General features: G+C 46.3%; 1 protein-coding gene across 2 annotated transcripts; it reads right to left on the reverse strand.

Moving 5' to 3' along the window:
• Window positions 1-1,037: 1,037 nt before the first annotated feature.
• On the reverse strand, window positions 1,038-27,831 carry IL21R (interleukin 21 receptor). 2 transcript variants are annotated; one of them, XM_034420643.3, is made up of 9 exons: window positions 27,713-27,831; window positions 9,738-9,829; window positions 7,501-7,615; window positions 6,974-7,170; window positions 6,539-6,693; window positions 5,160-5,331; window positions 4,760-4,853; window positions 4,228-4,312; window positions 1,038-2,419 (listed from the first exon to the last, which is right to left on the reverse strand). In XM_034420643.3, exons 2-9 carry the CDS (start codon window positions 9,781-9,783, stop codon window positions 1,592-1,594), a joined length of 1,692 nt encoding a protein of 563 aa, XP_034276534.2. In that variant the 5' UTR covers window positions 9,784-9,829; window positions 27,713-27,831; the 3' UTR covers window positions 1,038-1,591. The 2 variants fall into 2 exon arrangements, with proteins under 2 accessions (XP_034276534.2, XP_087734938.1); XM_087878812.1 differs by lacking the exons at window positions 9,738-9,829; window positions 27,713-27,831 and having other exon boundaries at window positions 7,501-7,930.
• Between the last annotated feature and the right edge of the window lie 167 nt (window positions 27,832-27,998).

Consider the following 27,998-nt stretch of genomic DNA (forward strand, 5'->3'; position numbering starts at 1 on the left):
TTTGGCAGCTGCCGTACACACCTGGCTCATAGCTAAGTGATTGTCCACTAGGACTCCTAGATTCCTCTCACAGTTGCTAATGTTGAGCCAGGTACCACTTGCTCTATACTTGTGTATTTAGTTTCCCTTGCCTCTGGGTAGGATCTTGCTTTTCTCACTGCTGAATTGCATTTTGTTGGATAGGGCTCAGTGTTCAAGTCTGTCGAAGTCTTTCTTCTAAAGAGTTATCAATTCCCCCCAGCTTGGTGTTGTCTGCAAATTTGATGGATTCTCTTCTTTCCCCTCCTCTGGATCACTTATGAAGATGTTGAAAAGTGCTGGGCCTAAAACGGAACCTGGAGGTTCCCCACTGCATGCTTCTCCTTCATCTACAGATGTAGCTCCGTTAAGGACTGCACATGCGGAGGGCAGTTGGCCAGTTGCAAATGCACCTGGTGGCAGTGCTGCCTACCCCAAAGGTGGCTGTGTCTGGTGTGCCTGTCTGTACTGTGGGCTCAGGACCGGCTGCTGGACTCCATTCCAAGTCACATGATTTGATGGGAGGGGCTGAGAGTGCAGCAGCTGCCAAATGTTGAGCCACTGCTTCTTCCATTTAGATGAGGTGTGTGTGTGTGTGTGTGTGTGTGTGTGTGTGTGTGTGTGTGTGTTTTCTGGATCATCTCTTCTTCAGCCCTTGGTTTAATCTACCCATTTTCAAACTCAGCCATCCTTTGCCACTTCTTCCTCCCCACCAACCTTGCTCACCTTTGGTCTAGTATGCCCAGGGTGGCCCAAAGCCTTTCATGTCATTCCTTCCTAACCTTCTGCTGTGTTGGAAAGAACAAGGCCCTTTACTTTAACAGAACCCGAGATGTTCTTGTGAATGATGCTTCTGTCCCAGCATGTGACACTAAATGACCAAATCCTTGCATGAGAAAAAACAGAGGTGTGTGTGCTAAAATGGCGTGGCCAAATCACAATCGCACAGTGCGTTGTGACTTCCTGTTCCATAGCCTGTGAGGCTTCTGTGAGGCTGAAGACCATCAGAGACCAAGGACAACAATTCTTGAAGCTTTTATTTGTAGTCAGTAGATGGTTGGTGTCCATCTGAGTGGTTTAAGAAAACAGGAAGGGAATCCCGACCAGCCTCTCCCATGGCACGAGCCTCAATCCCAAGACATTCACACAGGTGGGAATCCCTAATTGTTGTAGGTCAGTTTTACTCTTTAAACATCTTTTATCAACTAAACATTGTGCAGAAGCAAAAGGCCACTCTAACTGAAGCTTGGCCTAAAGGACGGAAGAAAAACTAAGGGAGAACCAGCCCAATTCACTTGGGTGCAGGCTGGGATCCCTGGAGCTCAGCTCCACTCGCCTTCCCATTTGCCTTTGATGCCCCAAGCCCTCCATTCCCACATTGCTTGGAGAGCGTCACATCTTCACAAAAAGAAAGCTGGGCACTTCTGGCATGGGGCAAAGGAGGGGAGACAGCATCAGGAGCCTCTGGGGCAGAAGAATCCTGCAAGGGCTGGCAGAGGCCTGTGGGATCCTCTTGGACTGAGCCGGTGCTCCGCCCCTGCCCAGCCCACCTGAGTCCCTCAGTGCTGTGGGACTAAATCCACTGCTTGACATATCTCGGCAGGAGAAAATCCTCTTTTTCAGGTTCCCCCACAACAGGGCCGGGCTCAGACTGGCAACTGCAACCTGACGGCATTTCCGCCAGCTCCCCATCGCCAGGGCTCCTGCACTCGCAGTCTGCGAAGCCGCTGTCCATGGTGTCCAGATCCAGGCCATTGACGTGATCGCTTTCCCCCTCCCAGTCGGGGGAGCGGGATCCCCTGTAGAGGCCTTCCTCTGGGGCTGGGGCAGAGAGGCAGGTGCCGAGGAGCGAGGGGGCAGGCAGCAGACTGAAGAATCCCTCTGGGCCCCCTGGGAGAGAGCCAAAGTGGGGGTGGCTTGTCCAGGAGGCCGGCCCAGAGGGAAAGGAGTCCTGCAGGGGCACCTCGTTCCCCAGCAGCAAACGGCCCGAGCCCAGACCAAGGCTGCTGCTGCTGCTGCTGTCAAACTGCAGGCCACGATAGGCCTCCTTCTCGCTGGTTTCCGTCTCCTCCTGCAGCTCCTCCTCCAGGGCCCAGCACGGGTGGGCGCTGCTGCACTGGGGACAGTGAGTTGCAAAGTCCTCCGCCACCGTGACGGTGCCAATGGAGAGGTGGCCATAGCCCTGCTCCCATGTGGCCCTGCAGCCCTTGGCCAAGGCCTGCAAGTGTTCTGGCAGGAGCGGGGCAGACATTGGAGGCTGCCCATTCAGGTCATCATTCCAGTCTCCCTTGGCACAGTTCAGGAGAAGGCTCTTGTGTCCAATGCCAAATAACTCTGGCACAACTATGCCCCAGTCAAAGGCATCGAGGGTTGTTCCAGAGCAAGGGGCACCCACCCATTTCTGTGGAGAGAAGAAGAGAAATGCATGCAGTTCGATATCTAGAGGAAGAAGGTGCCATCCGGGCGGTTAGTTGCTCCAGAGAATATTGCCGTGGGCACAAACCACCTGCCAAAGTAATTTTGTAGTATTCAAACGATCAGTGGCTTAGTTGTCATCTATTCTGCCACTGTGCCAGCCTCGCTTGCAGCTATGCTAAACATCAGAGCTGAAGGTTAGCAGCATACTGAGGACCCTACTCTAAATCCCCAGATGACTGGGGTGTTTGTGGAGATGCGGAACATCGTAGGAAACAAGGTGAAATCCTGTGAAGCTCAAACCACAAATGTTTCAGAGGAGACAAATCCTCCAGCCTCCCCTCTCAATCAGCCACCCCAGAGAATGGGACTCCTGCAAACAGTTCTGCCTGGTCTGAGCTCAGCAGGATGGTCAACGGAACCCTCAGTCCTCGAGAGCTCCAGAAGTTGCAGGGTCGCTCCCTCTCTTCTGGCAATGGTCAGCCCACAGAAGAAGGGTGATTTCTGTGGCCCACTCAGGCCTAAATCTTGCTAGAAATGAATCTCAAAAAGCATCATTCTGATCAAACTTTAGGAAAAAACAGCTTCCTAATGGTGGGTGGATGTGGACTCCCCTTCTTTGGATGGGTCCCACTAGAGATAGCCATCGATAGAGATAGCCAGGAGTCGAATTTGGACTCCTGCACTGAGCAAGGGCAGTTGTGTGTGGGGAGAGTTGTGAGTGGCAGGTTCTCACTTCACTACAACAGTGAAGCTTCTTTAGCTTCTTTTAGCTTCTTTAGCTTCTTTTTAGTAAGAAGCTAAAGAGGAGCGGGGAAGCTCAGCCTGAGAGGTCCCCGGGAAGGCCTCAGTCCAAACATTGTCCATGGACATTGGCTATTCTCTGCTGGCCCTCCTGATGAGCGGAATAGGACAACTCTCCATAGTTAACTCGACCACGGGACAACTTGCTGTGGCCCAATTCAGCAATTCAATTTAATAATTTAAAATACTGGTAATTTTAGAAAACATTTTAATTGTTGTTATTCATGTTTTATTTTGAACCTCCTTTGCCATCCTTCCTTTAATGATTCGATTCCACTATTTCTTCAAAATTAATGTAACTCTTGCACCACAGTGAATTGGCCTCCCCCCCCCCAGCCCGCTCCTTTATCCCTCTGTTCTTGAGGGCATCAGAACTGTGGCCAGACCAGTGGAGGTTGCAGCTCGCAGCTCGGCAAGACCTAAGCTTCCATTACTGACCCGTTTGCTGGCCATAGGGAGACCCGTGTTGGTGTCTTTCCCTAGCAAAGAGGGCAGAGACCTCTCGACTGTTTACAAATGCCAGATGTGTTTAGTTTGCTGATGTGGGACAGAGGAGCATCTGTACAGGCAATCAGGAGTTGGTAGCGACTGCCATGCGTGATGTAGGGGGAGAGGATGAGAACTGAGTGCGCCTTTTGCTGGGATTCAGCTGCCTGCTTGGGCGGGAAACGGCTTCCCTTTTTCAGCCAAGAGGGTTGCCTGCTTAGGCTTTCCTCTGCCCGCGGGAGGGTGATGGAGGAAACCGTGGTGTGGCAGAGTAGGGCAGGCTGCCAGGATAGGCTGGTGCAGGAAGGTGGCGGGGAGAAACTAACTGATGCTGTTCCCTTGCCCTGAGCTGCCACGTGAGCTGCCCACAGGCTGCCCTCCTTGCCACAGGAAGCCCCTGCTGGGCTGCCAAAAGCTGTGGGTGCTTCAGGCACCCCTTGCAACTGCAGTCCTCCCTCCCCGCAAATTACTTTGGTTAGTAACTGGCAAGGAGCCGGCTCTTACCTTGAAGTCTCCATTGTGTCTCAGGTAGAGGGGCTGGAAGAAGGGGGCTGGGCTGGGGGTGAAACAGTCCAGCTTCTTCCACAACCTGTGAGGGGAAAGACAGGCCGGTCACCAGATGTCGTCCCAGCTGCTAAAGGTCAAGTGCTGAGCAGGAGTCCCATCCCTGAGTTTTTCAGCAACATTTGTTTCTCAAGTCCCTGAACCCAGAAGGAGTCTTGAACTGGGGGTCTTTGCCCTGCCAGGTGGCTGGCCTGCCTGGAAAGAGGGACTGTTGTGACCCCAGGCCATCTTGAGACAACAAAGAGCTCATCTGCAGCCTGGGATACTCTTGATGATTCTCTGGTCTCCGGCCTCTGCCGTTGGCCCCTTGAGATGCTCGCAGGATGCTAATGCTGGCTTGGATATTGGCTATGAGATGAAAAAACACATTGGGGGAGGGGGGGAATCCCTGCAGTGTAAGGAGACCTGGAAAAGCCTCCATGGACTGGGCAAGGCGTCTCCTGCATCTGGCTTCCCCGGCAATGTCACTCACCTTTGATGCCACCCCAGGAAGGCCATGAGGACAACAATGAAGCTGAGCACCAGTAAAAACACCTTCAGCCATTGGACTGCACCATGTTCCGAGGCTAAAGAAGGGAGGGGAAAGAATCAGTTTGGTCCCCCAATCTTGAACAGCTGGTGCAGAAAGCCGCCTGCTGAGGAAAGCTCCAGAAGCCAGGTTGGGGGCCAGGATGTAGGTGTGGGGCAGGTCCTTTGCTCTTCATAAACTGGCTTCTCTGGACTGGGTAACCCAGGAGAAGCCAGGCTGCCCTTGCTCACGGAAGAGAAGGGGCTTGAGGTCAGGAGGCCGTGCCTGGACTGCCGGTTTCCCCCGCCATCCTGGCTGTGAAGTGGAAGGCATGGAGGGCAGAGGAGGGCGTGGGGGGGCTCACCCTTGTGCGTGGTCTTAAGGGAGGCGAGGGGGCTCCAGTCACTCCATGTTCCCTGGTAAGAAGAGGCCGGCTTTGAGCGCACCTGGAACTCGTACTCGGTATTCTGCTCCAACTCCTGGGGCAGAAGCTGCAAGCTGTGTAGGTCCTGCAGGAGGGATTTCTGGCTCTGCCGCTGCACGGGAGAAAAGGAAGAGAGAACTCTGGGGGAGGCGCTGTTCTGAGCCCCCAAAGAGACCCCCAGGAGTTGTGGGATTAATCTGACCACTGCGTCACCTGAATTGTCCTCAGAAAACAGTCTCCGAGGGACGGGGGTTGGTGGGTTGGATACCCAGCCATGCCAAAAATTGCCCAAGGAGATGTTCTAAATAGCCCTGACTTTGGTTAGGCCTCAGAGGTTATTTCTTGAGTTTTTTTTTCAAAGCAGCCCCCACCCCCCGCTAGTCTCCACCCACACACTGCCAAGGAGGTTAGGAAGATGCCAGCCACGATGGCTCCTCCTGAGCTACCGTGAGATGATGGCTTGCTGGGGGCAGCAGAAAGACTCAGCCTTGTTCTCCAATCTCAGTCCCACTCAGTCTTGTTTGTAGGAATGGCTACAGGGCGCTGATCCCTTACAGATTAACAGAGTTGGACGGGACCTTGTAGGTCATCTAGTTCAACCCCCCGCCCAAGCAGGAGACCCTGCCTACAGCCGACGGCAATCCAGTCTCTTCATGAAAGCCTCCAGGGATGAAGCTCCCACAACTTCTGTTCCATCGGTTGATCGTTCTCACTGGTGTGGCCAAGGAGGTGGCATTTCCTTTTGCATCATGCCAGGGAAGTGCCAGGGTTGGAGGAAGCCCGGTTTTTAAAAATGCTGCTTTTAATCGGAAGTCCAAAGCCCTTCTCCCAGCCTTGGAGATGAGGCAGACTTACTTTGTTAAACAACATTATTTGCATTTTTAAAAAGTGGGAGTGTTAGTCAAAGAAAAGCGAAGAGGAGGGGCAATTGCAAAAGGTCATCAGTCTTTCCCAAACATAAATTTTCCAAGTATTGTTTCAGTTGCAAACATAAAATAATGTGTGCCTCACCTTTAAATGAAGCTTTTCTGCTTTTCCAGGTTTTCCTCATGAAAGGAGGGTGGCGAGTGGGAGGGAAGACCCCCCCCCACCCTCGTGGGACGAAGCCATTGCATGGCTTGGGGCATTGGCTGGCTTGCTCTGGTCTGCTGCCGCTGAAGCCCAGAGCTGACCTGCTGCCCTTCGAGGAGGACAGGCCAGCCATAGGCTGCTCTGGACCGATTGGCCCATCCCCGTGTCACTCCTCCCTGCCGGTGCCTTCGGATGACCTCTCGAGCCCCATCCCTTGAATTCTCCCCCCTTCCACTCTGCCTCCTCACCTGCCAAGGCTGGTCTTTTTTCTTGTACCGCAACTCATACTGCAGGTTGTCGCTCAGTAAGTGGTACTCTTGGTCCAGGTATTTGGTCTCCCAAGAAAGGGTGTAGCCAGCAGATGATGCAACTGCGACCAGGTGGATTGGCGGATGTGGCTTAACTGGGAAGAGAAGAAGCCAGACTGGGGCACCCCTCAGCAGGGGGCATTCCCCCCCCCCAAGGTGGACAGAATGAAGGTGGCCCAGAGGGCTGAAGGGGTAACCCTCACTTTAACTTCCCCTCCAAAACCCGCCTGAGTCAAAGCATCACAAGGAAAGCAGCAGCAGCAGCGGGCGATGCCCCGCGGACGGCCCTTGGGGTCTCTTTGTCCAGCTGCGACCGGCCACTGAATCTCTCGCACCTGCCCGGGAGTTCTAGCACAGCTCTTTGGGTGCACTCACTGTGGTTCTGGAACAGGAACGTCTTATTGCAACTTCGGGGTAGCCACGAAGGCTCCTCCGCAGGAGTTGCGGCGATGCTGACCTCGAAGGCGTTGGTGGCAAAGCAGAGCTTCTGCTCAGAGAAGCAGGCATAGCGTGCGTGGGTGGTGTTGCCAGCGGTAAGGTTGAAGGAGCAGCTCCCGCCGTCGCCACAGTTCCTGGGGAAAGCAAACATCGCGAGAGGGTCCAGCAAAGAGGCCGCTTCCCAGGGAGCGTGGAAGGGCTTTCAGAAGGGGAGCCAAATGCCCGAGTCCCCCCCGCCCCCCAGGAGGCTTTCTGGGCTTTCTCCTGCTCCTCCCCCCGCCCCTCGAGGAGCCTCCCTTGCAACAGGAGAGCTGCTTCCCCCCACTGATCCCCGGCATGGAGTTGGCCAGGCAGGCCGACTGTCCAGGCCGACAGAGCCTGGCTGGGAAGCGGCTGCAGCGGAGGCTCCTGCGCCACCTTCTGAGTGGGCAGAGAAGCCCGGGGTGCCTCATCCTCAAACCTACCACTTTGCGCTGAGCTTGTACTGGGCCCTGTGAGCTGGGCTGAGGCCGCCTCCCCACGTGCATTCCAGCCGCTGGATGTAGTCCGCGAAGCAGGTGAGCTCCTGGCACGCGGAGTCTGTACGGGAAGTGAGAAGCTGCCATGTCAGTTGTGGTCTCCCAAAGGCCAAGAAGGCCCAGTCTGACACCCCCCCACCCATCTCTATCCCCTCCCCTTGCCAGCAGAATGGACTTTGTAATACTTGAAACATGGTTTTTGTAGTACTGTTGCACTGGCTAACCATCACGGGTTTTCTTGTATTTTAAATTTGTTTTTTCAAATGTACTGTTAATAGCTTGCCATAAGCCTTAACCTTCAGGTAAAAGCCTCTTTCAGAAACCAGGACTGGCAGGAGAGTATTGGGTACATTGCAGATCAGTTTCCTTTGCCTCAGTGAACAAAGAGAATAGTCAAGCCCAACCTTGGGAAGCTCTGAGAAGGTGCCGTACCCAAATCCATTTGGATGTTTTTCCTTTCCAAACGTTTCTTTTACTTTTACTCAAAATACAAGACTCTTTTCTATGGCTATTCTCACATATTATTGGATGTTGTAACTCTTGTGTTGTAATTGGACAGGTGACTATTTCTAAAGCAATCAACTTTCGCTTTGAAGTCCTTTGTTGTGCTAACTATAAAAGTGAATGTAATCCATTTTTCCTGGCTCCCTTTTTCATAGGGAGACCCCATTTTATCAGAGTACTCTAATAATTTCTTTTAAATGATCTTCCAACTCGGTTGCTTATTGGAAAAGGTAAACTGAGGCAGAACCTAAGTCAGGTTTGGCCAACAGTCCCCAGCGAGGTTGCAGGTGAGGTGGAGAAAAGGCAGGGAAGAGCATTAGGCCAGCAGTTCCTGGTTGGCTTCCCTCTTTTTCCATTTGGACATCTGGGGGGTGGGGGTGGGGAGATAGTTTGCCATGTCCTTCTGTCCCTTTGGGCAAATGGTCACACGGCCTCTGCCGCAATCACACAGTAGCAGTCACCATATTAGCACCAACTTTATGTTTTAATCAGTCTTAAATTAGCACTGAAACACACCACTGGTTCTAGAGTGGTATCCAAATATTTGCATAGCATCCGTGAAGTGCTGATTAAAACAACTAAATTAATAAACAAGATACTAACAAAGGGCCTTTCTGGTCTCTACTATTTCAGAAACGTTCCCCTCACAATTTCCTGTGGCTTTTTCCTGGGACTCACCTCTCTGCACCAGGCTTTTCATTTACAAATAGTGGGTCCTCCTTCCCAGGCACAGGGAAGCAGCAGAAGGGAGAAGAGATAAATGGGGACAACGATACACAAACCAGCAAAGATACAAGCATCATTTTTCTCGTACACACATGCAGGGGTGATTTGAAGCACTTTGGTTATGACCTGCATGGGATTTGCTTGCGAGTACATAAAATTGTTCATCTGTCCACCCTCTGTAGGCACTGGGTGAAGAGGTTTTCCCCACCTGCTTCATTACAGATACCTCAGCATGCAAGTCCCCTGCCAGGCCCTGTGCTGTGCAGCCAGGATGCTTTTCGGGGTGGAAGGAAGCAGGTGGGCCTGAAAAGCAAAACGCCAGGGCTGCTGGTTGTTTGGATAGAGCTAGATTTGTCCCTTTGACCCACTAACCCTCGGTTCGCCTTTGCTCCTGCTGGTGCACGGGGCGGCCAGGACCGCATCTCTCTGGTTATCTCTGAGGAGTCCCATGGCAACCGAGCCACTTCCCAAGGCAAGGCTTCCTATGTGACGGTTGGCTTGACAGGCGAGAGTCATTCCTAGCACCATATGGGAGAACATTGGCCCTCCTGCAATGGTTTTTTGCTTGGGTGTTAGGCCACTGTGATCAAACTCATCAGCAGCAATTGAGGTGCATTAAACCTCGTTTCGGAGCAGGTCAGGCAGAAACATTTTGGACAGCTGTAGAAATTGGGGGGGGGTGTAAAATCTAGACCTCCACCCCAAAAGTAGACTTATGTCCTGGATATAAGTATTACCCTGAAGGGCAGCTCTGGGTTTTCAATTTGTGCTCAGCTGGCAGGGAGAACCGTGTGGCTCTGATAAATGAAACTGGGTATCCCAGACTCCTTGGGCAATGGGGGTTGTCCAGGCAGGCTTTTATAACTCTAGGTCACGCTGGATAACACAAGTGCTGAACATGCTGGATAGAACATGCCCTCAAAATGTAGAGCCAGATTACAAAGGCAACTTACTGTGCTGAAGGAGAAGCAGCACCACAGCCATCTGGGCCAGCCGCATCCTTTTCTTCTTCCTATTAGGACTGGTTCACTGGCTTCTTCTGCGTCTTGGCCAAGAAAAGTTAGAGGTTAGCAGTGGTGGCAAGTCAGGAGGCAGGGCTTATGGGCCTCCAGGTGCAGGCCTCTTGGGAATCAGCAGAGACGTGTATTTCAGGGAAAGGACTATTTTCCAACTCAAAGCAGAGGACCAAGCAGCCCGCCATCTCATCAACCTAGAGGAAGCCCAAGGCCTCAAAATCAGACAAGAGTAAGTACAGCACATTGGTCACCTATGCAGAATTTCCGATGATTTTAGAGTGTTGATAGAACCAGGTCCTTCTGTCCTAAGAGGATACGATTTCATCCAGGGCTATTTGGAATTTTCCATAATCTTTTTTTCTTTTGTCTCGTTGAACACCTAATTTCCACAGTACTGGCTTATATTTACCCATGTAGTATGTCTGTATTACTATTATCCTTCTCATATGTTCCACTTTCTTCTCTTATTGGTATCATTATTATGAATACTATTACTTTGTTGTTACGATTATGATTATTTTGTCATTTTGCATGTACACAGAACTTATGCACTGGAGACAAATTCCTTGTGTGTCTAATCACACTTGACCAAAAAAAGGATTCTGTTCTGTTTATCAGAGAGAATGCCTTGATTTTGTCGTGGCTAAGTTTCCCAGTTTCTCAGAAACTTCAGGAACTGTCCAAAAGGCTGATACACAGAATGAGCCGAGGCAAGAAATATTCAATCCAAGGGGAAAATAAAAGGAAATTTTGGCGTATGTCAGACATGCAAAGGGGCTGTCAGACCGTTACGAAGAGAAAGGTGAAAAGGAAAGGGGCAAAAAGCTTATAAAGGTGAAAAGGCGGAAAGTTTCAATTCATAGTTTACATTTCTTAGGAAGGAAATGAAACTCCGGCTCTCCATGGTTGTCCCACTAGTGGAAGGAGGACGTGGCAGGTGTTGGTTGGATCAGGAGAGAGTAAAGAGCAGTTAACTAACAGAAATGCCCCAGGCCAGAGGGATACTGGAAAAAATAAGCAAAGGTGAGCTTTTGGTTATCTTTGAGAACTCCCGGAGGGCTGGTAAGGTCCCAGAAGATGGGAGAAAACAGATATTGTTCCCTCCCCTGAAGGAAACTCACTTTAAGTCGCTTAATGACTTGCTTAGTGACTTGCTTAATGACTGGATAGGAAAAGATATTGTAGACTTCCGGTTGGCGAGCTGCAGCGACATGGTGCTGAGTGAGTGATCGCCACTCCTCAACACCGTTTGTCACCGCGTTTTGGGGATCCCTTCGGGGGCGCGGGTCCTGGAGAGCCCCGCGGACAATAGAGAGATCTGGGTGAGCGAGAAAGTGAAGCGCAAACACTTCTCGCAAAACCGGGCAGCTCTGTCAAACTGGCGCGTGTGAAGTCAGCCTTTCAATGGCTGGCCTGAAGCTGTGGTAGCCGACAACTAGACGGGAAGCAAGGAAGATCGGAGGCTGCAGTGCCGAGATTGAAACGTGTCCTCCCTGCGTACGTGAGATTGAACATCAGGAAGGGGTCGGCGGAGTCGGGCGAGAAGGGCTCAAATGGAAAAGAGCGGCGCCGGAGATCGGAGAATAGTCTGAACGACCATGGAGCTCGACAAGCCGGCGCAGAGAACAAGAAACTGAGGACGCTAAATTGCCTGCGCAAGAAGAGGATCGGTGGGCATAGGGAGCAAGGAAACTAAAAGAATCCAGAAGAACTCTTTTTTCCATTTGCTGGTGAAAGCACAAAGGTGAACTAAGTCGGAGATTGGACTCTATCCAATTATGCCAGAGAACAGGAAGTGCAGCCATTGAAGAAGCCTGACAGAGCAAACTGAAAAGGACAGGCTAGAGACAATCTAGCTTCGAGGCTTACCATAGAGTTTTGACAGTAGCAAAGTAAATGTGGGAAGAAGAAAGGATTGGAGGAGACCAGTGGCTGAGTGAGAAAGAATATCACCCTTTTGGAAAAACATTGCTTGTCCCCAACTGAAATTTGGATATTTCCCCCCCCCCTTTTTCCCTTTTCTTCTGAAAATTCTTTTTATAACATTTTGATCCTCTGCATAATAATACTGTTATTAATAAGAATTGTAAATATCTATATTAATTAAGTTCTGACCTTTGCTTATATACAAGATATATTTTTATAGAGTTTATTAGATTTATACCTATTTAATTAACTATTTAATTGTATTTAACTATATTTATTTACATCTATCTGTACTGATACTATTCTCATATATTGACTTATTGACATATTGTTATATTAGAATTACAATATCCACATATATTAATTTATTGGTAAACAGCTATACAGGAATTTGAACTAAAAACCTTTTTTAAGTAGTAATTTAGACATAGGAATTTTAGTTATAGATTATAGATTTACCTAGGAGTTATTGTGTTATTGTGATTTAAACTATTAGGACTTGAATTAATTATTAACAAGTAGAAATAAATTCTTATTAATTAATTACTATCTAATATATCAATTAACTATAAACTAATTACAAACCATAAATCAATTCTTGTTATTTACTTAAAATATTGATTGGAAGTGATATAGATTGATAAATTGATATTGATTGATAAGTTTATTTAAGATATTGATTGGAAGTGATATAGACTGATAAATTGACATTGATTGATAAATAATTTTTCTCCATATTCTGAAGAAGTATAAAAAGAGGTGACAGCCAGTGTATGAAAATTTGGAGAAATATCGAGAAAATAATTAGAGAACAAAAAATAATCTTGAAAGAAATGATGAGCATGTCATCAACGATCCTGAAAACAGGAAAAAAGACCCCCTCAAATCCCACTATATCCATGACCTCCCCGGCTACCCAAAAGTCAACGGAAGGACTATCAAAAACGGACAAGGCCATAGCAACACCAACATTACTAACAGTGCAGTCAACATTGACATTAATTCAAGAAACTATGATGGCCATGCAGGAAAAAATGTCTAACAATCACACCGAACTAAAAACAGATATCCACCTACTGGACCAGAAGATGAACGAGATTCAAGTCTCAATCTCCAACAACGAACAAAGGATCCAGAAGGCGGAGCAAAAAATAGAACAAAATGAGAAGAAACTGGACATGGTAGATCAGACGTTGACGATGCAAAACAAGGAATTAGAAGATTCGTTAATACAATTAGAGATGGATAGGGCGTCGTTCTACCTGCGCTTCCAAAATGTGGAAGAAGATAAAGAGGAGGATCTGGGAGAGAAGATGGCGGAACTAATCGCAGAAGTACTCCAACAAGATAAACGTGAGATAATTAGAGAACTGGACGACGTCTATAGAGTCCAAACAAATTATGCGAGGAGGAATAGGCTCCCCAGAGAAGTCCATATTAGGTTCGCGAGAAAAAAAGTAAAAGACATCTTATACAGTATGGCGAGGGACGGACAAATAACATACAGAGGAAAAGAAGTGATAATATTAAAACAGATCCCAAGAAGAGTGAGGGAGGTGAGAAAAGACTACAGATTTTTGGCTGTGCAATTGAACAAAAGAAATATATTGTTTAGATAGCTCCTGCCAGAGGGGATGTTAATCACCTGGCAGGGGAGAAAAATAAAAATAGATAGCTTGAGCACAGCACAAGACTTTCTTGATCAGTTAAGGGGTGCAGAAGAAGAACAAAGTAGTAAGGAGGAAATAGAGGCGACAAATTTAGAAGAGGAAGGAACCGCGGAGGAGAAGAAGATCGAAGAAGAAACTAAGGAAAAAAAAACAAGACCAGTAAGAGCCGTAAGACTAAACAAGAACTAAGACCGAGCAAGGAAAACAGGAATGAATGATTTGAAATTAATCTCAGTAAATGTCAATGGATTAAACGATAGTAAAAAGAGGAAATTAACACTTACAAAACTAGCAAAACAAAATATGGATATAATCTGTTTACAGGAGGTCCACATAAAAAAGGATGAGGGTAAATGTTTGGAGTATAAAAAATATGGTAAACTATTTACCTCATTAGCAGAAAAAAGAAAGAGAGGGGTAGCAATTTATGTTAAAAAAGGAATTGAAGCAAAATTGAAATATAATGATACAAAGGGAAGAACCCTCATGGTTGAAGTCACGAGAGAAAACACTAAAATGTTACTAGTGGACATTTATGCCCCAAATAAAAAACAAGGAGAATATTTCCAAAAGCTTCGTGAACAATTAGGGAAAATGGAATATAATGAAATTTGCATGATAGGCGATTTCAATGGAATCGTAGACCCAGACAACGATCACAAAAGTAATAAAATGAACAAAAATAAAAGGGCGACTTTACCAAAAGCTTTTTTCGATTTGGTGGAGGAAATGAATTTAATTGACATATGGCGAACTTTACACCCAAGCGAAAGACAATATACATTCTATTCCAATCCGCAATAGTCATGGTTGAGAATAGATATGGTTTGGGTTACCAGGACGCTGGGGTTAGAAATAGAGACGGCAGAAATCAGCCCAAACATTTGGGCAGATCACAACCCCCTGGAAATAAAATGGAGAAACATAAAGAGAAAGAAACAACAGAGATGGAGGCTCAATGCAAAACTACTATGTGACAAAGAGTGTGTAGAAAAATTGAAAGGAGAAATAAAGACTTTTTTTATAGAAAATGAGAACCAAGGGACACCCCGCGAAATAGTATGGGACACAATGAAGGCCTATCTAAGAGGGGTAATAATATCCTACACTGCATATAAAAATAAATTAAAAAGGAAATCCCGGGAAGATCTCATTAAACATCTAGATGAAGCAGAAAGGAAACTCCAGAAAACGCCTGGAGATACTGTAGCAAAAGAAAATTGGCTGGTGTGGAGACATAAATTAAACATCCTAGATCAAGAGGAGCTAGCCCCAAAAATAAAAAGAACAAAACAGTACTACTTTGAGAACGCCAATAAATCGGGCAGGTGGCTGGCCTATAAATTAAAAAAGGAAAATGAAAAAGGGACAATTCAGATACTAGAAGACGCTGAGGGAAATCTCTTAAATAAAGAAGAAGACAAATTAGAAAGAGCGAGAGAGCATTATGAATCCCTATACAAAGAAGAGGAGGCCTCGGAAGGAAAAATAGACCAATATCTGGCAAATGCGGAGCTCCCACAAATAACGGAGGAAGAGAAGGAGATGCTAAACGCTAAGATAACAATTGAAGAATTTAAAAAAGCCCTCTCCAAACTCAAAAACAACAAATTGCCAGGCCCAGATGGATTCCCAGGAGAAATATACAAAAAATTGGAAAAAATTCTACAACCCAAATTAATGGAAATTTTCAATGAGGTTTTGACGGGCTCAAAAATCCCTGACTCGTGGAGGGAAGCACATGTTACACTGCTGCCGAAAGAAGGTGCCGACCCCAAAAAAATCCAAAATTACAGACCAATTTCGCTTCTAAACACTGATTACAAACTATTCATGTGTATAATGGCAGAAAGAGCCAAAAAAATATTAAACAACTGGATTCATAAAGATCAAAATGGATTTCTCCCGGGGTGACAAATTAGGGATAATTTGAGAATTGTGTTAGATACTCTAGAATATTATGAAGAACACCCAGAAAAGCAGTTGGCCTTAGTCTTCTTGGATGCCCAAAAGGCATTCGACAATTTAAATTGGAACTTTATGACCAAGCAAATTAAAATAATGGGATTCGGGCAAAACTTCGAAAAGATGATAAAGACTATCTACGACAATCAGAGGGTGAGCATTTTAGTAAATGGAGATAGGACAAGAACATTCCAAATCAAGAAGGGAGTAAGGCAGGGCTGCCCCCTGTCACCGCTATTATTCATTCTGGCTCTAGAAGTTTTGCTACGAAAGATTAGAAATAACGAGGAAATCAAAGGCCTAAAAATTAGAAAAGAGATTTATAAAACGCAAGCCTTTGCGGATGACGTGGCGCTAATACTAGAAGACCCATTAATATCTGGACAAAAAGTATTAGAGGAATTGGGTAAATATGGAGAGGTGGCTGGCTTTAAATTGAACAAATCTAAAACCAAAATACTAACTAAGAATGTAACTGAGACGCAGAAGAAAGAGATAGAAGGAACTTTGGGCCTACAGGTTGTCCTAAAAATAAAATACTTAGGAATCTGGCTAACCAAAAGGTGTTCATCTCTAAAAGAAGATAATTATACTCCATTAATTAATAAATTAAAACAAGATTTGGATAGATGGAAAAAGATTAAATTGTCACTTATAGGCAAAATTGCAGCAATTAAGATGAACATCCTCCCCAAGATCCTATTTCTATATCAAAATTTACCAGTGATTTTAGAGAAATTTTTTTTTCTAGAATTAAATAAGATCATTAGGGAATTTGTTTGGGAGGGAAAAAAATCGAGGATCTCACTCAAAATCCTACAGGAAAAAAGGAATGTGGGAGGATTTGGACTCCCGAATTGGGAAATGTATTACAGAGCAGCAAAGTTGATATGGATAAGGGAATGGATCACTTTGGAGAACAAGAGAATCCTAATGTTAGAAGGCCATGATTTACAGAGAGGGTGGCATGCGTATCTATGGGACAAAGACAAGAAAAAGAAAACCTACTTCCACAGGCATAAAATCAGGGACTCCCTAATACAAACGTGGGCGGGGATTAGGCAGAGATATTATACAAAAGTCCCAAATTGGCTCTCCACGGTAGAGGCATTGATTTACCCCAACAGGTGGGGAATGGAGAAACTGTGCAGATACAAAGACATCATCGACGGAGGGGGAAACCTTAAATCAAATGATGCCCTGAGAGACCAAGGTATAACCTTAGATTGGTGGACTTACCTGCAAATAAAATCAAGATACCAGAAAGATAAGGATGAGTATGGCTTAGAATTAGGATACAACCGATTAGACAAAATTTTGATGGGACCAGGAAAAAAAGCGTTGGCCAAGCTATATAATTACTTATTAGATGAAGACAGAGATGAGGATACAATCAGAAACCAATTGAGAGCATGGGAGAGAAACATTGGGCACAGCTTGAACTTTAATGAATGGGAAGAGGCGTGGAATAAAAACTATAAATTAACTAGAGCAGCCACGTACAAGGAAAACCATTATAAAATGCTCCATAGGTGGCATTTAGCACCTGCAAGATTAGCAAAGATGTTCCCCAATGTGCACCCAAATTGTTGGAAATGTGGCCATGGTCAGGGTACCTTCTTTCATATGTGGTGGACATGCCCCGAAGCAAAAAGATACTGGAGCAAAATTTGGAGATGGTTGAAAGACATACTTAAAGAAGAAATCGATTTGAATCCAGAAATATTTCTCCTGGGAATGGTAAAGAAAGGGCATGGAAAGGAAAAGGTCCACCTCCTAATACACATAACTACAGCTGCCAGACTGGCGTACGGTCAATACTGGAAAAAGAAAGACCTATCAGCAGACGACCTTATAATTAGCAAAATATTAGAGTGTGCAGAGATAAGTAAATTAACGCACGAGATAAATGATGATGAAAATTCAGATTATGATACTGTGTGGGGAAGATGGTACGAATGGATAAATGAGAGAATAAAGGAAGGAGTAAAAGGTGTAGAAATTAATTAGAAATGTATAGTATAAATGACACCAGATATTTTTCCATGTATATATGTACAAACACTGCGAATCCGATGTCAAACAGAATTGTTATTATATTTTATCTGTGTAAAAAAAAAAAATCAATAAAGTGTAAATAAATAAAAAAAAAGGAAAAGATATTGTAAGTGTGTCATGGTCACATGATTCGCTTAGGTACCGTGACACTTAGCAGCAGAGCTTCTATCCCCAATTGTTGTCCCTAAGTGAGGACTATTTGTATCTAGGATGCAGAGTGATTTTGCAGTCTTAAAAAACGGTGTTATACAGTAAAGGCTGGGAAAACATGGACTTTTTGCAATTGGAATGTGAAATATTGCGATTGTTGGGAAGAAACTTCTGTAGGTGAGCTCCTTGACCCCTTGTGAATGGCCGGCCAGGAAAAGTGGAAAACTTACAACGCACACTGTGGATGGGGCAGAGCCCCTGCTGTGGAAAACCTCTGTTTGGCCCTGAAATCTTCCCAATGGATAAATAGAAACTTAGTTGTTCCTAGAATTTCAGCAATATCCTTGGTGAAACCATTGAATCCTCCCAGTCCTGAGGTGTAGGGAATGGCGCGGGAGATCAGGGGGAATGGAACAGCCAGCATCATGGGCAATTCTGTGCCACCCAGAACAGAAAGAACTATGGGCTGGTGTGGCCACTGTGGAGTTATCAAGACAGGGATTGACTCATCTTGTTGGTTTTGAGGAATTACTCTGGTGAGCACAGGAACCGGTGGCAGTGGCCACGGATGCAGGGAATCCTCCCCAAGAGAGGCTGCTCGCCTGCTCCCTTTTGGAGAAGCACTGAATGCAAGTGGGGCAAATAAATATGGGTTGTTTCCAGGGCTCTTTTTCCAGTTGTGCCTCATGTATAATCACAGATGGTTCACTAATATAACGTCTATTTCAGTAAGTTGAATCATAGTAAGACATAGAAAGATCTGGAATTTTACGCACCCTGACTTGTTCAGATAAAAGACTAGACTTCGACTTCGACTTCGACTAGAATAGAATAGAATAGAATAGAATAGAATAGAATAGAATAGAATAGAATAGAATAGAATAGAATAGAATTCTTTATTGGCCAAGTGTGATTGGACACACAAGGGATTTGTCTTTGGTACATAAGCTCTCAGTGTACATAAAAAGAAAAGATACGTTCATCAAGAATCATAAGGTACAACACTTAATGATAGTCATAGGGAAACAATCCATATAAATCTTAAGGATACCAGCAACAAGGTTACAGTTATACAGTCATAAGTGGGAAGAGATGGGTGATAGGAATGATGAGAAGATTAATAGTAGTGCAGACTTAGTAACTAGTTTGACAGTGTTGAGGGAATTATTTGTTTAGCAGAGTGATGGCGTTCAGGAAAAAACTGTCCTTGTGTCTAGTTGTTCTGGTGTGTAGTGCTCTATAGCGTCATTTTGAGGGTAGGAGTAGAAACAGTTTAATGTCCAGGATGCGAGGGGTCTGTAAATATTTTCACAGCCCTCTTTTTGACTCGTGCAGTATACAGGTCCTCAATGGAAGGCAGGTTGGTAGTAATTGTTTTTTTCTGCAGTTCTAATTATCCCCTTAAGTCTGTGTCTGTCTTGTTGGGTTGCAGAACCAAACCAGACAGTTATAGGGGTGCAGATGACTCAATAATTCCTCTGTAGAACTGGATCAGCAGCTCTTTGGGCAGTTTGAGCTTTTTGAGTTGGTGCAGAAAGAACATTCTTTGTTGTGCTTTTTTGATGATGTTTTTGATGTTAGGTGTCCATTTTAGGTCGTGAGATATGATAGAACCTAGAAATTTGAAGGTCTCTACTGTTGATACTGTGTTGTCTAGTAGTATGGGAGGGTTTCTCCTAAAGTCTACCACCATTTCTACGGTTTTGAGTGTGTTCAGTTCCAGATTGTTCCGGTCGCACCACGAGGCTACTTGTTCAACCTCCCCTCTGTATGCGGATTCATCGTTGTCTTGAATGAGACTGATCACTGTTGTGTCATCTGCAAACTTCAGTAGTTTAACAGATGGATTGTTTCAGATGCAGTCATTGGTATAGAGAGAGAAGAGAAGTGGAGAGAGCACACAGCCTGGGGGGCTCCTGTGCTAATTGTGCAGGTATCTGATGTGATTCTGCTTAGCTTCACCTGCTGCTTCCTGCCTGTTAGGAAGCTTATGATCCACTTACAACACTTACAGATAAAAGACTACTGTAGTCTTGTCAGTAGGTACTTGCACAATTGGCTCAGAAAGTATATCTCAGCTGTTTTGAGGGCTTTTCATGCTGTTGAGAGTTCATCTACACTGAGTGTAGAACAGGGGTGTGAAACTCAAGGCCCGGGGGCTGGATCTGGCCCGCGGGGTGCTTAGATCTGGCCTGCGGGGCCGCCCTGGAAATAGCAAAGGACTGGCCTGCGGTGCCTCTGCCAGTGAAAATGCAGCCCTCCCAAGCTCCGTTTTTGCTGGCAGAAGGTTGTAGGAAGCCATCCCAGCCAAAAACGGAGGTCGGAAGCCCTTTTTCTCTGGCAGAGCGCTTGGGCTGCCACAGGCGCCCCCGACATGAGGGATGTCAAGCTGGCCACGCCCACCATGGCCCCTGAGGTCAAACCCAACCCTAACATGGCCCTCAATGAAATTGAGTTTGACACCCCTGACGTAGAAGCATCTTGGCTGGATCATTGCGGTCAGCCGCTCAGATGGAGAGACAGGCCTGCATTAGTGGTGGGTTGCTACCGGTTTGCCCCGGTAGTGTCAGTTGCGGGAGGCTCCACCCACCCACAGAACAGTCAATCAGTGGCACGGCTTGTCTCCACTGAAGGTTTTTAAGAAGAGATTGGACAGCCATTTGTCTTGAATGGGCCAGAACTGTGGTTCTCAACTGTGGTCTGTGGACCACTGGGGGGGCGCAATGTCATGGGATCCGCAAAGACTTGAAGAAACATTATAATTTAAATCTTGGGTTAAGTCTTGGTGGTCCATAGCCATGGTTGTTGGCCACAGAAGATATTTAAAGGGGGTCCATGATGAAGAAAAGGTTGAGAACAACCAGTCTACCACTGGTCTCCTGCTTGAAAAGGGGATTAGACTAGAACAGTGGTCACCAACCGATGGCCTGCGGACCACTGGTAGTCCACGAGAAAATTTTGGTGGTCTGCGGAGAAATTTTCGTATTTTTGCATTTTTGCAGGTGGTGCAATACGGAAAAAGGAGCGCAGCCCTCACTGTCTGGAATGAATGGTGCTGTTGTGGTGGGGGGGAGGGGGTGGCACAAGCGGGAAGAAATGGCGTTTGTGATGGCTGGAAGCTGCGGGAGCGAAGCACTACTTTCATTTGCACGGCAACAGCATTCCGCCTCGGTATATTTGTGCCAGCCAGTGGCACAAGGCAGCCCTCGTCTCCTGCTGTTTGGGATTCGGAGCGGTAAATGGCGTCTGGTCTGGGGAGCAGCTGGATTTTGCTCTCCATTGCGGATGCCAGATCAGCCCCCTGCAAGCTCTCGTCTCTTGAGGAGTGCTCCCTGAAGTGGTGTGGGAAACCTTGGTTGGGCTCCTCGAGAGACGAGAGCTTGCAGGGGGCCGATCTGGCATCCGCAATGGAGAGCAAAATCCAGCTGCTCCCCGAACCAGACGCTGTTTACCACTCCGAGTCCCAAGCGGCAGGAAACGAGGGCTGTCTTGCACCATCGGCTGGCATAAATATACCAAGGCGAATGCTCATGCCACGCAAGTTCAAGTAAAGCTTCGCTCCCATGCTTCTTCCGGCCCTTGAATGAAAATGTGAGAGACAAAGAGGGGGGGGCAGAGAAAGAGAGAATGAGAGAGAGTGAGTGGGGGAGAGAGAGAGAGAGAAAGAGGGGGTGAGAGAGAAAGAGAATGAGAGAGAGTGGGGGAGAGAGAGAGAAGGGGGAGAGAGAAAGAATGAGAGAAAGAGTGGGAGAGAGAGGAAAAGGGGGGAATTAGAGAGAAAGAGAGAATGAGAGAAAAAGAATGGGAGAAAGGGAAAGAGATTGAGAGTGAAAGTGGGGCAGAGAGGAAGAGAGGGGGAATTAGAGAGAAAGAGAATGAGTGGGGGGGAGAGAAAGAGAATGAGAGAGTGGGGGAGAGAGAGAAGGGGGAGAGAGAAAGAATGAGAGAGAAAGAGTGGGAGAGAGAGGAAAAGGGGGGAATTAGAGAGAAAGAGAATGAGAGAAAAAGAATGGGAGAAAGGGAAAGAGATTGAGAGTGAAAGTGGGGCAGAGAGGAAGAGAGGGGGAATTAGAGAGAAAGAGAATGAGTGGGGGGGAGAGAAAGAGAATGAGAGAGAGTGGGGGAGAGAGAAAGAAAGGGGGAGAGAAAGGGGGAATGAGAGAGAGAGTGGGAGAGAGAGGAAGAGAGGGGGAATGAGAGAGAAAGAGAATGAGGGGGAGAGAGGGGGAGAGAAAGAGAATGAGAGAAAGAGTGGGAGAGAGAGGGGGAATGAGAGAAAGAGAGAATGAGAGAAAAAGTGGGAGAGAGAAAGAGAATGAGAGTGAAAGTGGGAGAGAGGAAGAGAGGGGGAATTAGAAAAAGAATGAGAGAGAAAGAGTGGGAGAGAGGGGGGAATGAGAGAGAAAAAGAATGAGAGAGAAAGAGTGGGAGAGAGAGGAAGAGAGAGGGAATGAGAGAGAAAGAGGGAATGAGAGAGGAAGAAAGGGAATGAGAGAGAAAGAGAATGAGAGAGAGAATGAGAGAGAAAGAGAGAGAGAGAGACAGGAGGGGGAGTGCCTGAAGGACCCCATCGCATCACTGGGAGTCCAGGTGCTTCAGCAAGCGGCGCGCTGGATTCATATTAGTGGTCCACGAAATTTAAAATTATGAACTTGGTGGTCCCTGAGGTCCAAAAGTTTGGGGACCCCTGGACTAGAAGACCTCCAAGGTCCCTTCAAACTCTGTTATTCTGTCCTGTTCAAATGAAGTAAGTGGTGATTTTGGAGAATCTTATGGAGGAATAGATTGAGGTGGAGAGTAAGTCTTCGTAAATAATATTAATCTTGACAGAGGTCAGATTCCAACAGTTCTTTGATGTGAACAAATAAGCAAGATTATGAAAAGAGAGGTGAGGGAGCAGGATCGAAGTCTTATATAAACAGAATCCAATAACTCTTATGTACTTTAATTGAGTTTAAATTTCCAGAACCAGTTAGAATTGTGACATAGGACAGGGGAGGAATTAGTTGATGGGATAGAGGAACATTTATGCATTCTGCCCATTTGAGTCACAGCAAAGCAGCCAGGTGGCTGGGGAAGAGAAAATATGGCCCCCACTTTCAAAAGTGGGACGGGGAAAACCTACAATTTTCAGGCCACTCAGTTCGAATCAGTACTTGGCAATATTGTGCAGCAGTTCATGAAGGGTTGGATCTTAAGAACCATGCAGCAATTTCCAGAAATGAGCACCCATTTATCAAGAAACGAGACTTGCCAAACTAAGATTATCTGACTGTTCAATCTGTTAACTTCCTTAGTATATCATATCTTGATTTTATGAAACCACTTGACAAAGAACATAACATTTAAAGAGTGAGTTAGCAGTAAAAAGAAACTAGGCAATCAAAAAACAGGGTGGCTGGACACCATCAAGGCTGACACCAGCCAAGGCATAGAAAAACTCAAGGAAATAGGGCAAGATTGGAAGACGCGGAGAGACCTGGTCCAGAGAATCGCCAAGAGTCGGATTCAGCTGAATGGATAAATCACTCAGCTGCAGACTGTCTAGTAAGGTCTTGGGCCTTCTGCTCTTTCGTCCTTTAGGAAAGAGAAGTCAAATGGCAGGTGTGAGGCACCTGGCTTAGTCATAGGACTTAAAAACAGACTTGAAATTGTAGCTGATGAAAACCAAATGACTCCTGAGTGAAAGCACAACTGTATTTGTACAAAAGTACAAAGAAAGATACAAAGAAGCAGAACAGGGCAAAGGAGGGGACTAAGGGCAGTTTAGAGCAGGGGTCCCCATCTCCGGTCCATTAACTGGCATCGAGCTGTGGCATGCCAGAAACCAGGCCACGCAAACAAGCGAAGCCCCATCCACAGGATGCAGATGGCACGCAAACCACCACCCCTCTGGTCCGTGGAAAAACCTCTTTCCATGGAACCAGTCCCTGGTGCCCAAAAGGTTGGGGGCCGCTGAGTTAGAGGACTGCCCCATTTGTACCCAGCCATGCTCTGAATATGCCTGGGAACCTCTTTTTTTACCAGTCACGTCGCCCACACTTCATGCCCAAATCATGACTGAATTTGCAATTGGAAATCCTTCGTTTGTTTGTTTGTTTGTTTGATCTGACTTGGCACTGCCCAGTCCAGAGATTCCGGCTGGGTCAAGAGTAAGATCAACAGAATAAAAAACAGCGTAATAAAAACAAAACCATGCAAACAAGAGAATTAGACCAGAAAAGAAAGAAAAGAACCAGATGAAGGTGAATTGGGCAGACCACGCAGAACATCGGCCACCAACACCCAGAGGTTGCTCCAGCCACCTTAGCCCAGGCCTGGCAGAACAGCCTGCTCTCCAGGGCACCGGCAGCTACCTGGGCCTTAGTGGGGAAGCCGCATTCCAAAGGGCAGGTGCCATGACCAAGAAAGCCTGCTTCCAGGTGATGATTGGTGACCCTGTTTAATCAAAGGAACCCAGGGGGCATTGCCCGGTCTCTGTGTGTGTATCAGCTGAGCAGTCTTTATGAAGGCAGGCTGGCCCCCAAACACCCAAGACATGCCATGTAGGATTTTAACCAGGAACCCTACCTGGAAACCAGCTGGCAAACAGTGCAAGTCCCAAAGCAAAAGAGCCGTATGCCGAGTGCCCATCAATGCTTGTGATGCTGCATTCTGCACCAGCTGAAGTTCTCAGGAGGCCTTTGAGGACAGCCCCACATAGAGTTCAACCAGGACATGAGTAACTATCTGAAGGACCTCCTGATCCAAGAGAGAGCACAACTGGCCCACCAGCCACACTGCACACAGGCCTTCCTGGCCACAGCTGCCAACTGCTCATTGAGCAGGAACATCCCCAAGGTTGCTCATCGCTACTCAGTTGGGAGGTGCAACCCTATCCAAGGTTAAAGATAAGAGGTGCCAGATCTAGGTGGTCTTAATATCTATGGCCACTGGGAAGATTGAGACCTCCCCATCAAACCCCACACAACCTCTAGGCACTGGGATAAAATCTAAATAAAATTAACTGATGCTGTCATCTCCAGACAATGAGAATATTTGCATTTTTAGAATTATTTGTAATAAGAGGCAGCATTGGCATACCCTCCATTTTGGTGCCCTGGACCAGTGCCTACCAAGCTTAGCCTAAAGCTGAATCTGCAATGCAGGACCTCACCCATCGGTTTCATGTAGATGTTGGAACAAGAGGAAAGAGGAGACGGGGTTCCATGGTATCATCTCAAAGGTGGAACCTAGGGAGAGACTGGAATTGGCCCCAAAGGAAGAGGAGACTATTGTAAAATAGTGCCACCAATTCCCAGTTCCCAAAGCCAGTCCAGAAGAATATCATGGTGGATGGCATCAAAAGCCATGGAGAGATGAAGGGGAGCAAGCAAGGATGTACAACCTTTAAGTCAGATTCATCACAGATTACCTACAGGTGTGACAAGGCTGTCTCTGCACTGAGTTCTAGTCTTAAATGGGACTAGATAATCTAGTTCCTGCAGAATTCTCAGGAATTCTGCAGACTTACTTTTTCAACAACCTTCCCTACATGGTAGCTATCTAAAAGTGTTGGGTCTAAGGACAGCTTCTTGAGGAGGGCAGTACCATCTCCTTCAAGGCTGAACATACCTGAAAACCTTGTCTACGTACTTCTTCAAGCATTACCAACTCATCCCAGACTGTACCCCAAGATGGCACCCCAGGCACCTGGGACAGACCAACACTCACTCTCTCTCTCTCTCTCTCTCTCTCTCTCTCTCTCTCTCTCTCTCTCTCTCTCTCTCTCTCTCTCTCTCTCTCTCTCTCTCCACCCCCCCACCCATCCCCTTCTCTCCAAAACAACTGTTAACTTATAGATTGATGGGAAATTTTATTTTTCTACTTCCTATATTCATTTATTATTATCACACCTTTATTACTTTTACAAATAACTCAAAGCAGCAAACATATCCAACATATTTTCTCTTCCTTCCCCCCTAGAGAAATGGGTTTCATGTACCAATTTTTAAAAGTATATCAAATAAAACACTTTCATTCTAAAAAATTAATTTTATGTAGTTTTTTAAATATTTTAACATTCTATAGTACATCAATAAAACACCAGAATCTGTATTTGAAAGAGATGGATGGTTCAGAAATGTGAAAAATTGAATGAATGGATAGATAAATAAACAAACAAGTAAATAAACAAATAAACAAATAAATCAATATTGTTAAAAGTCTATTGTAGGATGAAAGTAAATTGATTAAATTTGAAAGCAGTATGTGCAAAATTTCTAACTTAAAACACTACTAGTGAATTGCAGACAGAAAAAGAGCCAGCAGTTTGAGGTTCTTGGCTATTCACTAACGCTGTTCACCCATTTTTGTTCAGTCTACATGCAAGATACATCAAGAGAAACTGGATTGGAAGAGCATCTTAAAATAGAGGAAGAAACGTCAATAACGTGCACTGTGCTGAGGACCCTCTGATAGTTGGAAATGCAAAAGATCTGCAGTCTCTAGTAATGCAAGTCAAACGGCACAGTGAAAAAATGAGACTAATTAAATATAAAGAAGACAAAACTAACAACAACAAGTACTGCAGCCAGAATTGTCAATGAAGATATTGAAGTGGTTTATAGCTTCTGCCTCTTAGGATTGACTAGGAACCAGCGGCCAAAACTCTTTCTGGATTAGCATTTGGTAGAATGGACCCGAAGGCATTGGAAAAGGTACTCAAAGGTACTTTGCAGGTATATCTCTATACCTACAAAGGTCAGAATTGGGTCGGCTGAGACGCTCTAGAGAAGCAAAAGGTGGACTTGAAAAAAAGAGGATAGGAAAAGCATTGATTCATTTGAATTGGTGTTGGAAAAGACTCCTGGGAATATTGTGGACAATCAAGAAAGAAATCAATGGATCATCAAACAAAACAAGCCAGGATTGTCCCTCAATGGACAAATGACCAGGCTCAAATTTTCCCATTTAGGACACGTTGTGTGAAGATCCAGCTCTCTGGGAAAGGCTGCTGGGCTGGGAAAGAGGAGAAGACGATGACTGGTAGGGTGGATGGGCTCAGTTACAGTAGCCGTGGGGGCCCCATTAGGAGACTTGAAGGACCAAGTTGGGGTCAGTTCCTCCTGGAGAAATTATCTACCTGTGGGGTCAACTAAGGGAGTAGGCAAGGCTGACTCAATGGCAGTCAATCACAATCAATCAATCCAATCTTTTTTCAGACTTCCATATAAGCCTGAAAAAATCTTGCAGCTTTAAGTTTGCTCGAAAGGATAGCAGTGAAGTTATTCTGCCAAATTATTCCTGAAGCCTCCTTAGCCTCTTAAAGACAGTCTTTTTTTTTTTTTTAATTTGATTTATATGCCGCCCTTCTCCGGAGACTCAGGGCAGCTCACAATGCGTTATGCGTTTTGCTCTAAGCAACACTCTGCAGACCAGCCGGAGAGGCCTTGTGGCCCATAGGATGAATTTGGGAGAGGCTGACCTGCCTTCTCCCCTCTAATCCCTCCCTGGCACTCCTGTCTTGAGTTTTCACCCCACGGTTACTTGTCAGGATATGGCAAGAGCTCAGCAAACTTCCCCAGATGTCAACTCCCCTGGCTTCACTAGCTCAAGGCTCACACTTCAAATCACAACTAGATCAAAACTGGCACAACTAGATCAAAACCGGCACAACTAGATCAAAACCCATTGCCTACTAAGGCAATGCCAGGAGGATTGATTGATCGTCCTCCTCGACATGGAGATGCAAGTCTCCCTCTCTAGGTAGTTTAATTCTGAGGTTACTTTTTCCCGCATCCATCTTCCGTTAACAGACATTTTGCTGTGCATTTCTTGGCCTTGAAATTGTGGAGTGTTTTTGGCTGACATCTCTTTCCAGAGAAACTCAAATTTGCACACTGGCTCTCCCAGGGCAGAGGGTCAGCCTGGCCACTTACATCTTCTGTTCCTCTTGAATATGGGAGTCATCAGACATCAGAAGGCCAAAGAAGGCCAACCAGAGTCCTGGAGGTCTCCAAGAGAGGCCATTGCTGCCCATCAGCCATGCCAGGCGTTCACTGTAATGGCATCCGGACACCACTCTATCTCAAGCAGAACCCAATATGGAAGCTAAGGAGAAAGCCCCCCTCCTCCCAGCCTCTCCCCCGTGCCCAGCGTTACCGTTTGCCTTCTACTCAGGCGACCATGTCTTCCAGTAAGTTCATGTAGCTTCCCCAACTATACCTCCTGAAGTCAGTGAGTCATTGCTAGACACCGGAGCTGCCTGCCTCACATTTACTGTGCCGGAAAAAGGAAGTGGTGAACGAAGTGGAGCAAATTGTGCGAACTTGCAAGGAACACGTGGTCTCTTCAAATACCTGCTGGCACCCCAGAACCACTGCCGGCCCTCAGCTAAGTAGCTACTGGGCTCACTTGGAGGTGGAAGCTCTGGGATTCCAGCTGCAGA

The sequence above is a fragment of the Pantherophis guttatus genome, chromosome 14 (assembly GCF_059756535.1).
Source record: "Pantherophis guttatus breed Tessera chromosome 14, ASM5975653v1, whole genome shotgun sequence".
In the NCBI taxonomy this organism is placed as follows: Eukaryota; Metazoa; Chordata; class Lepidosauria; order Squamata; family Colubridae; genus Pantherophis; species Pantherophis guttatus.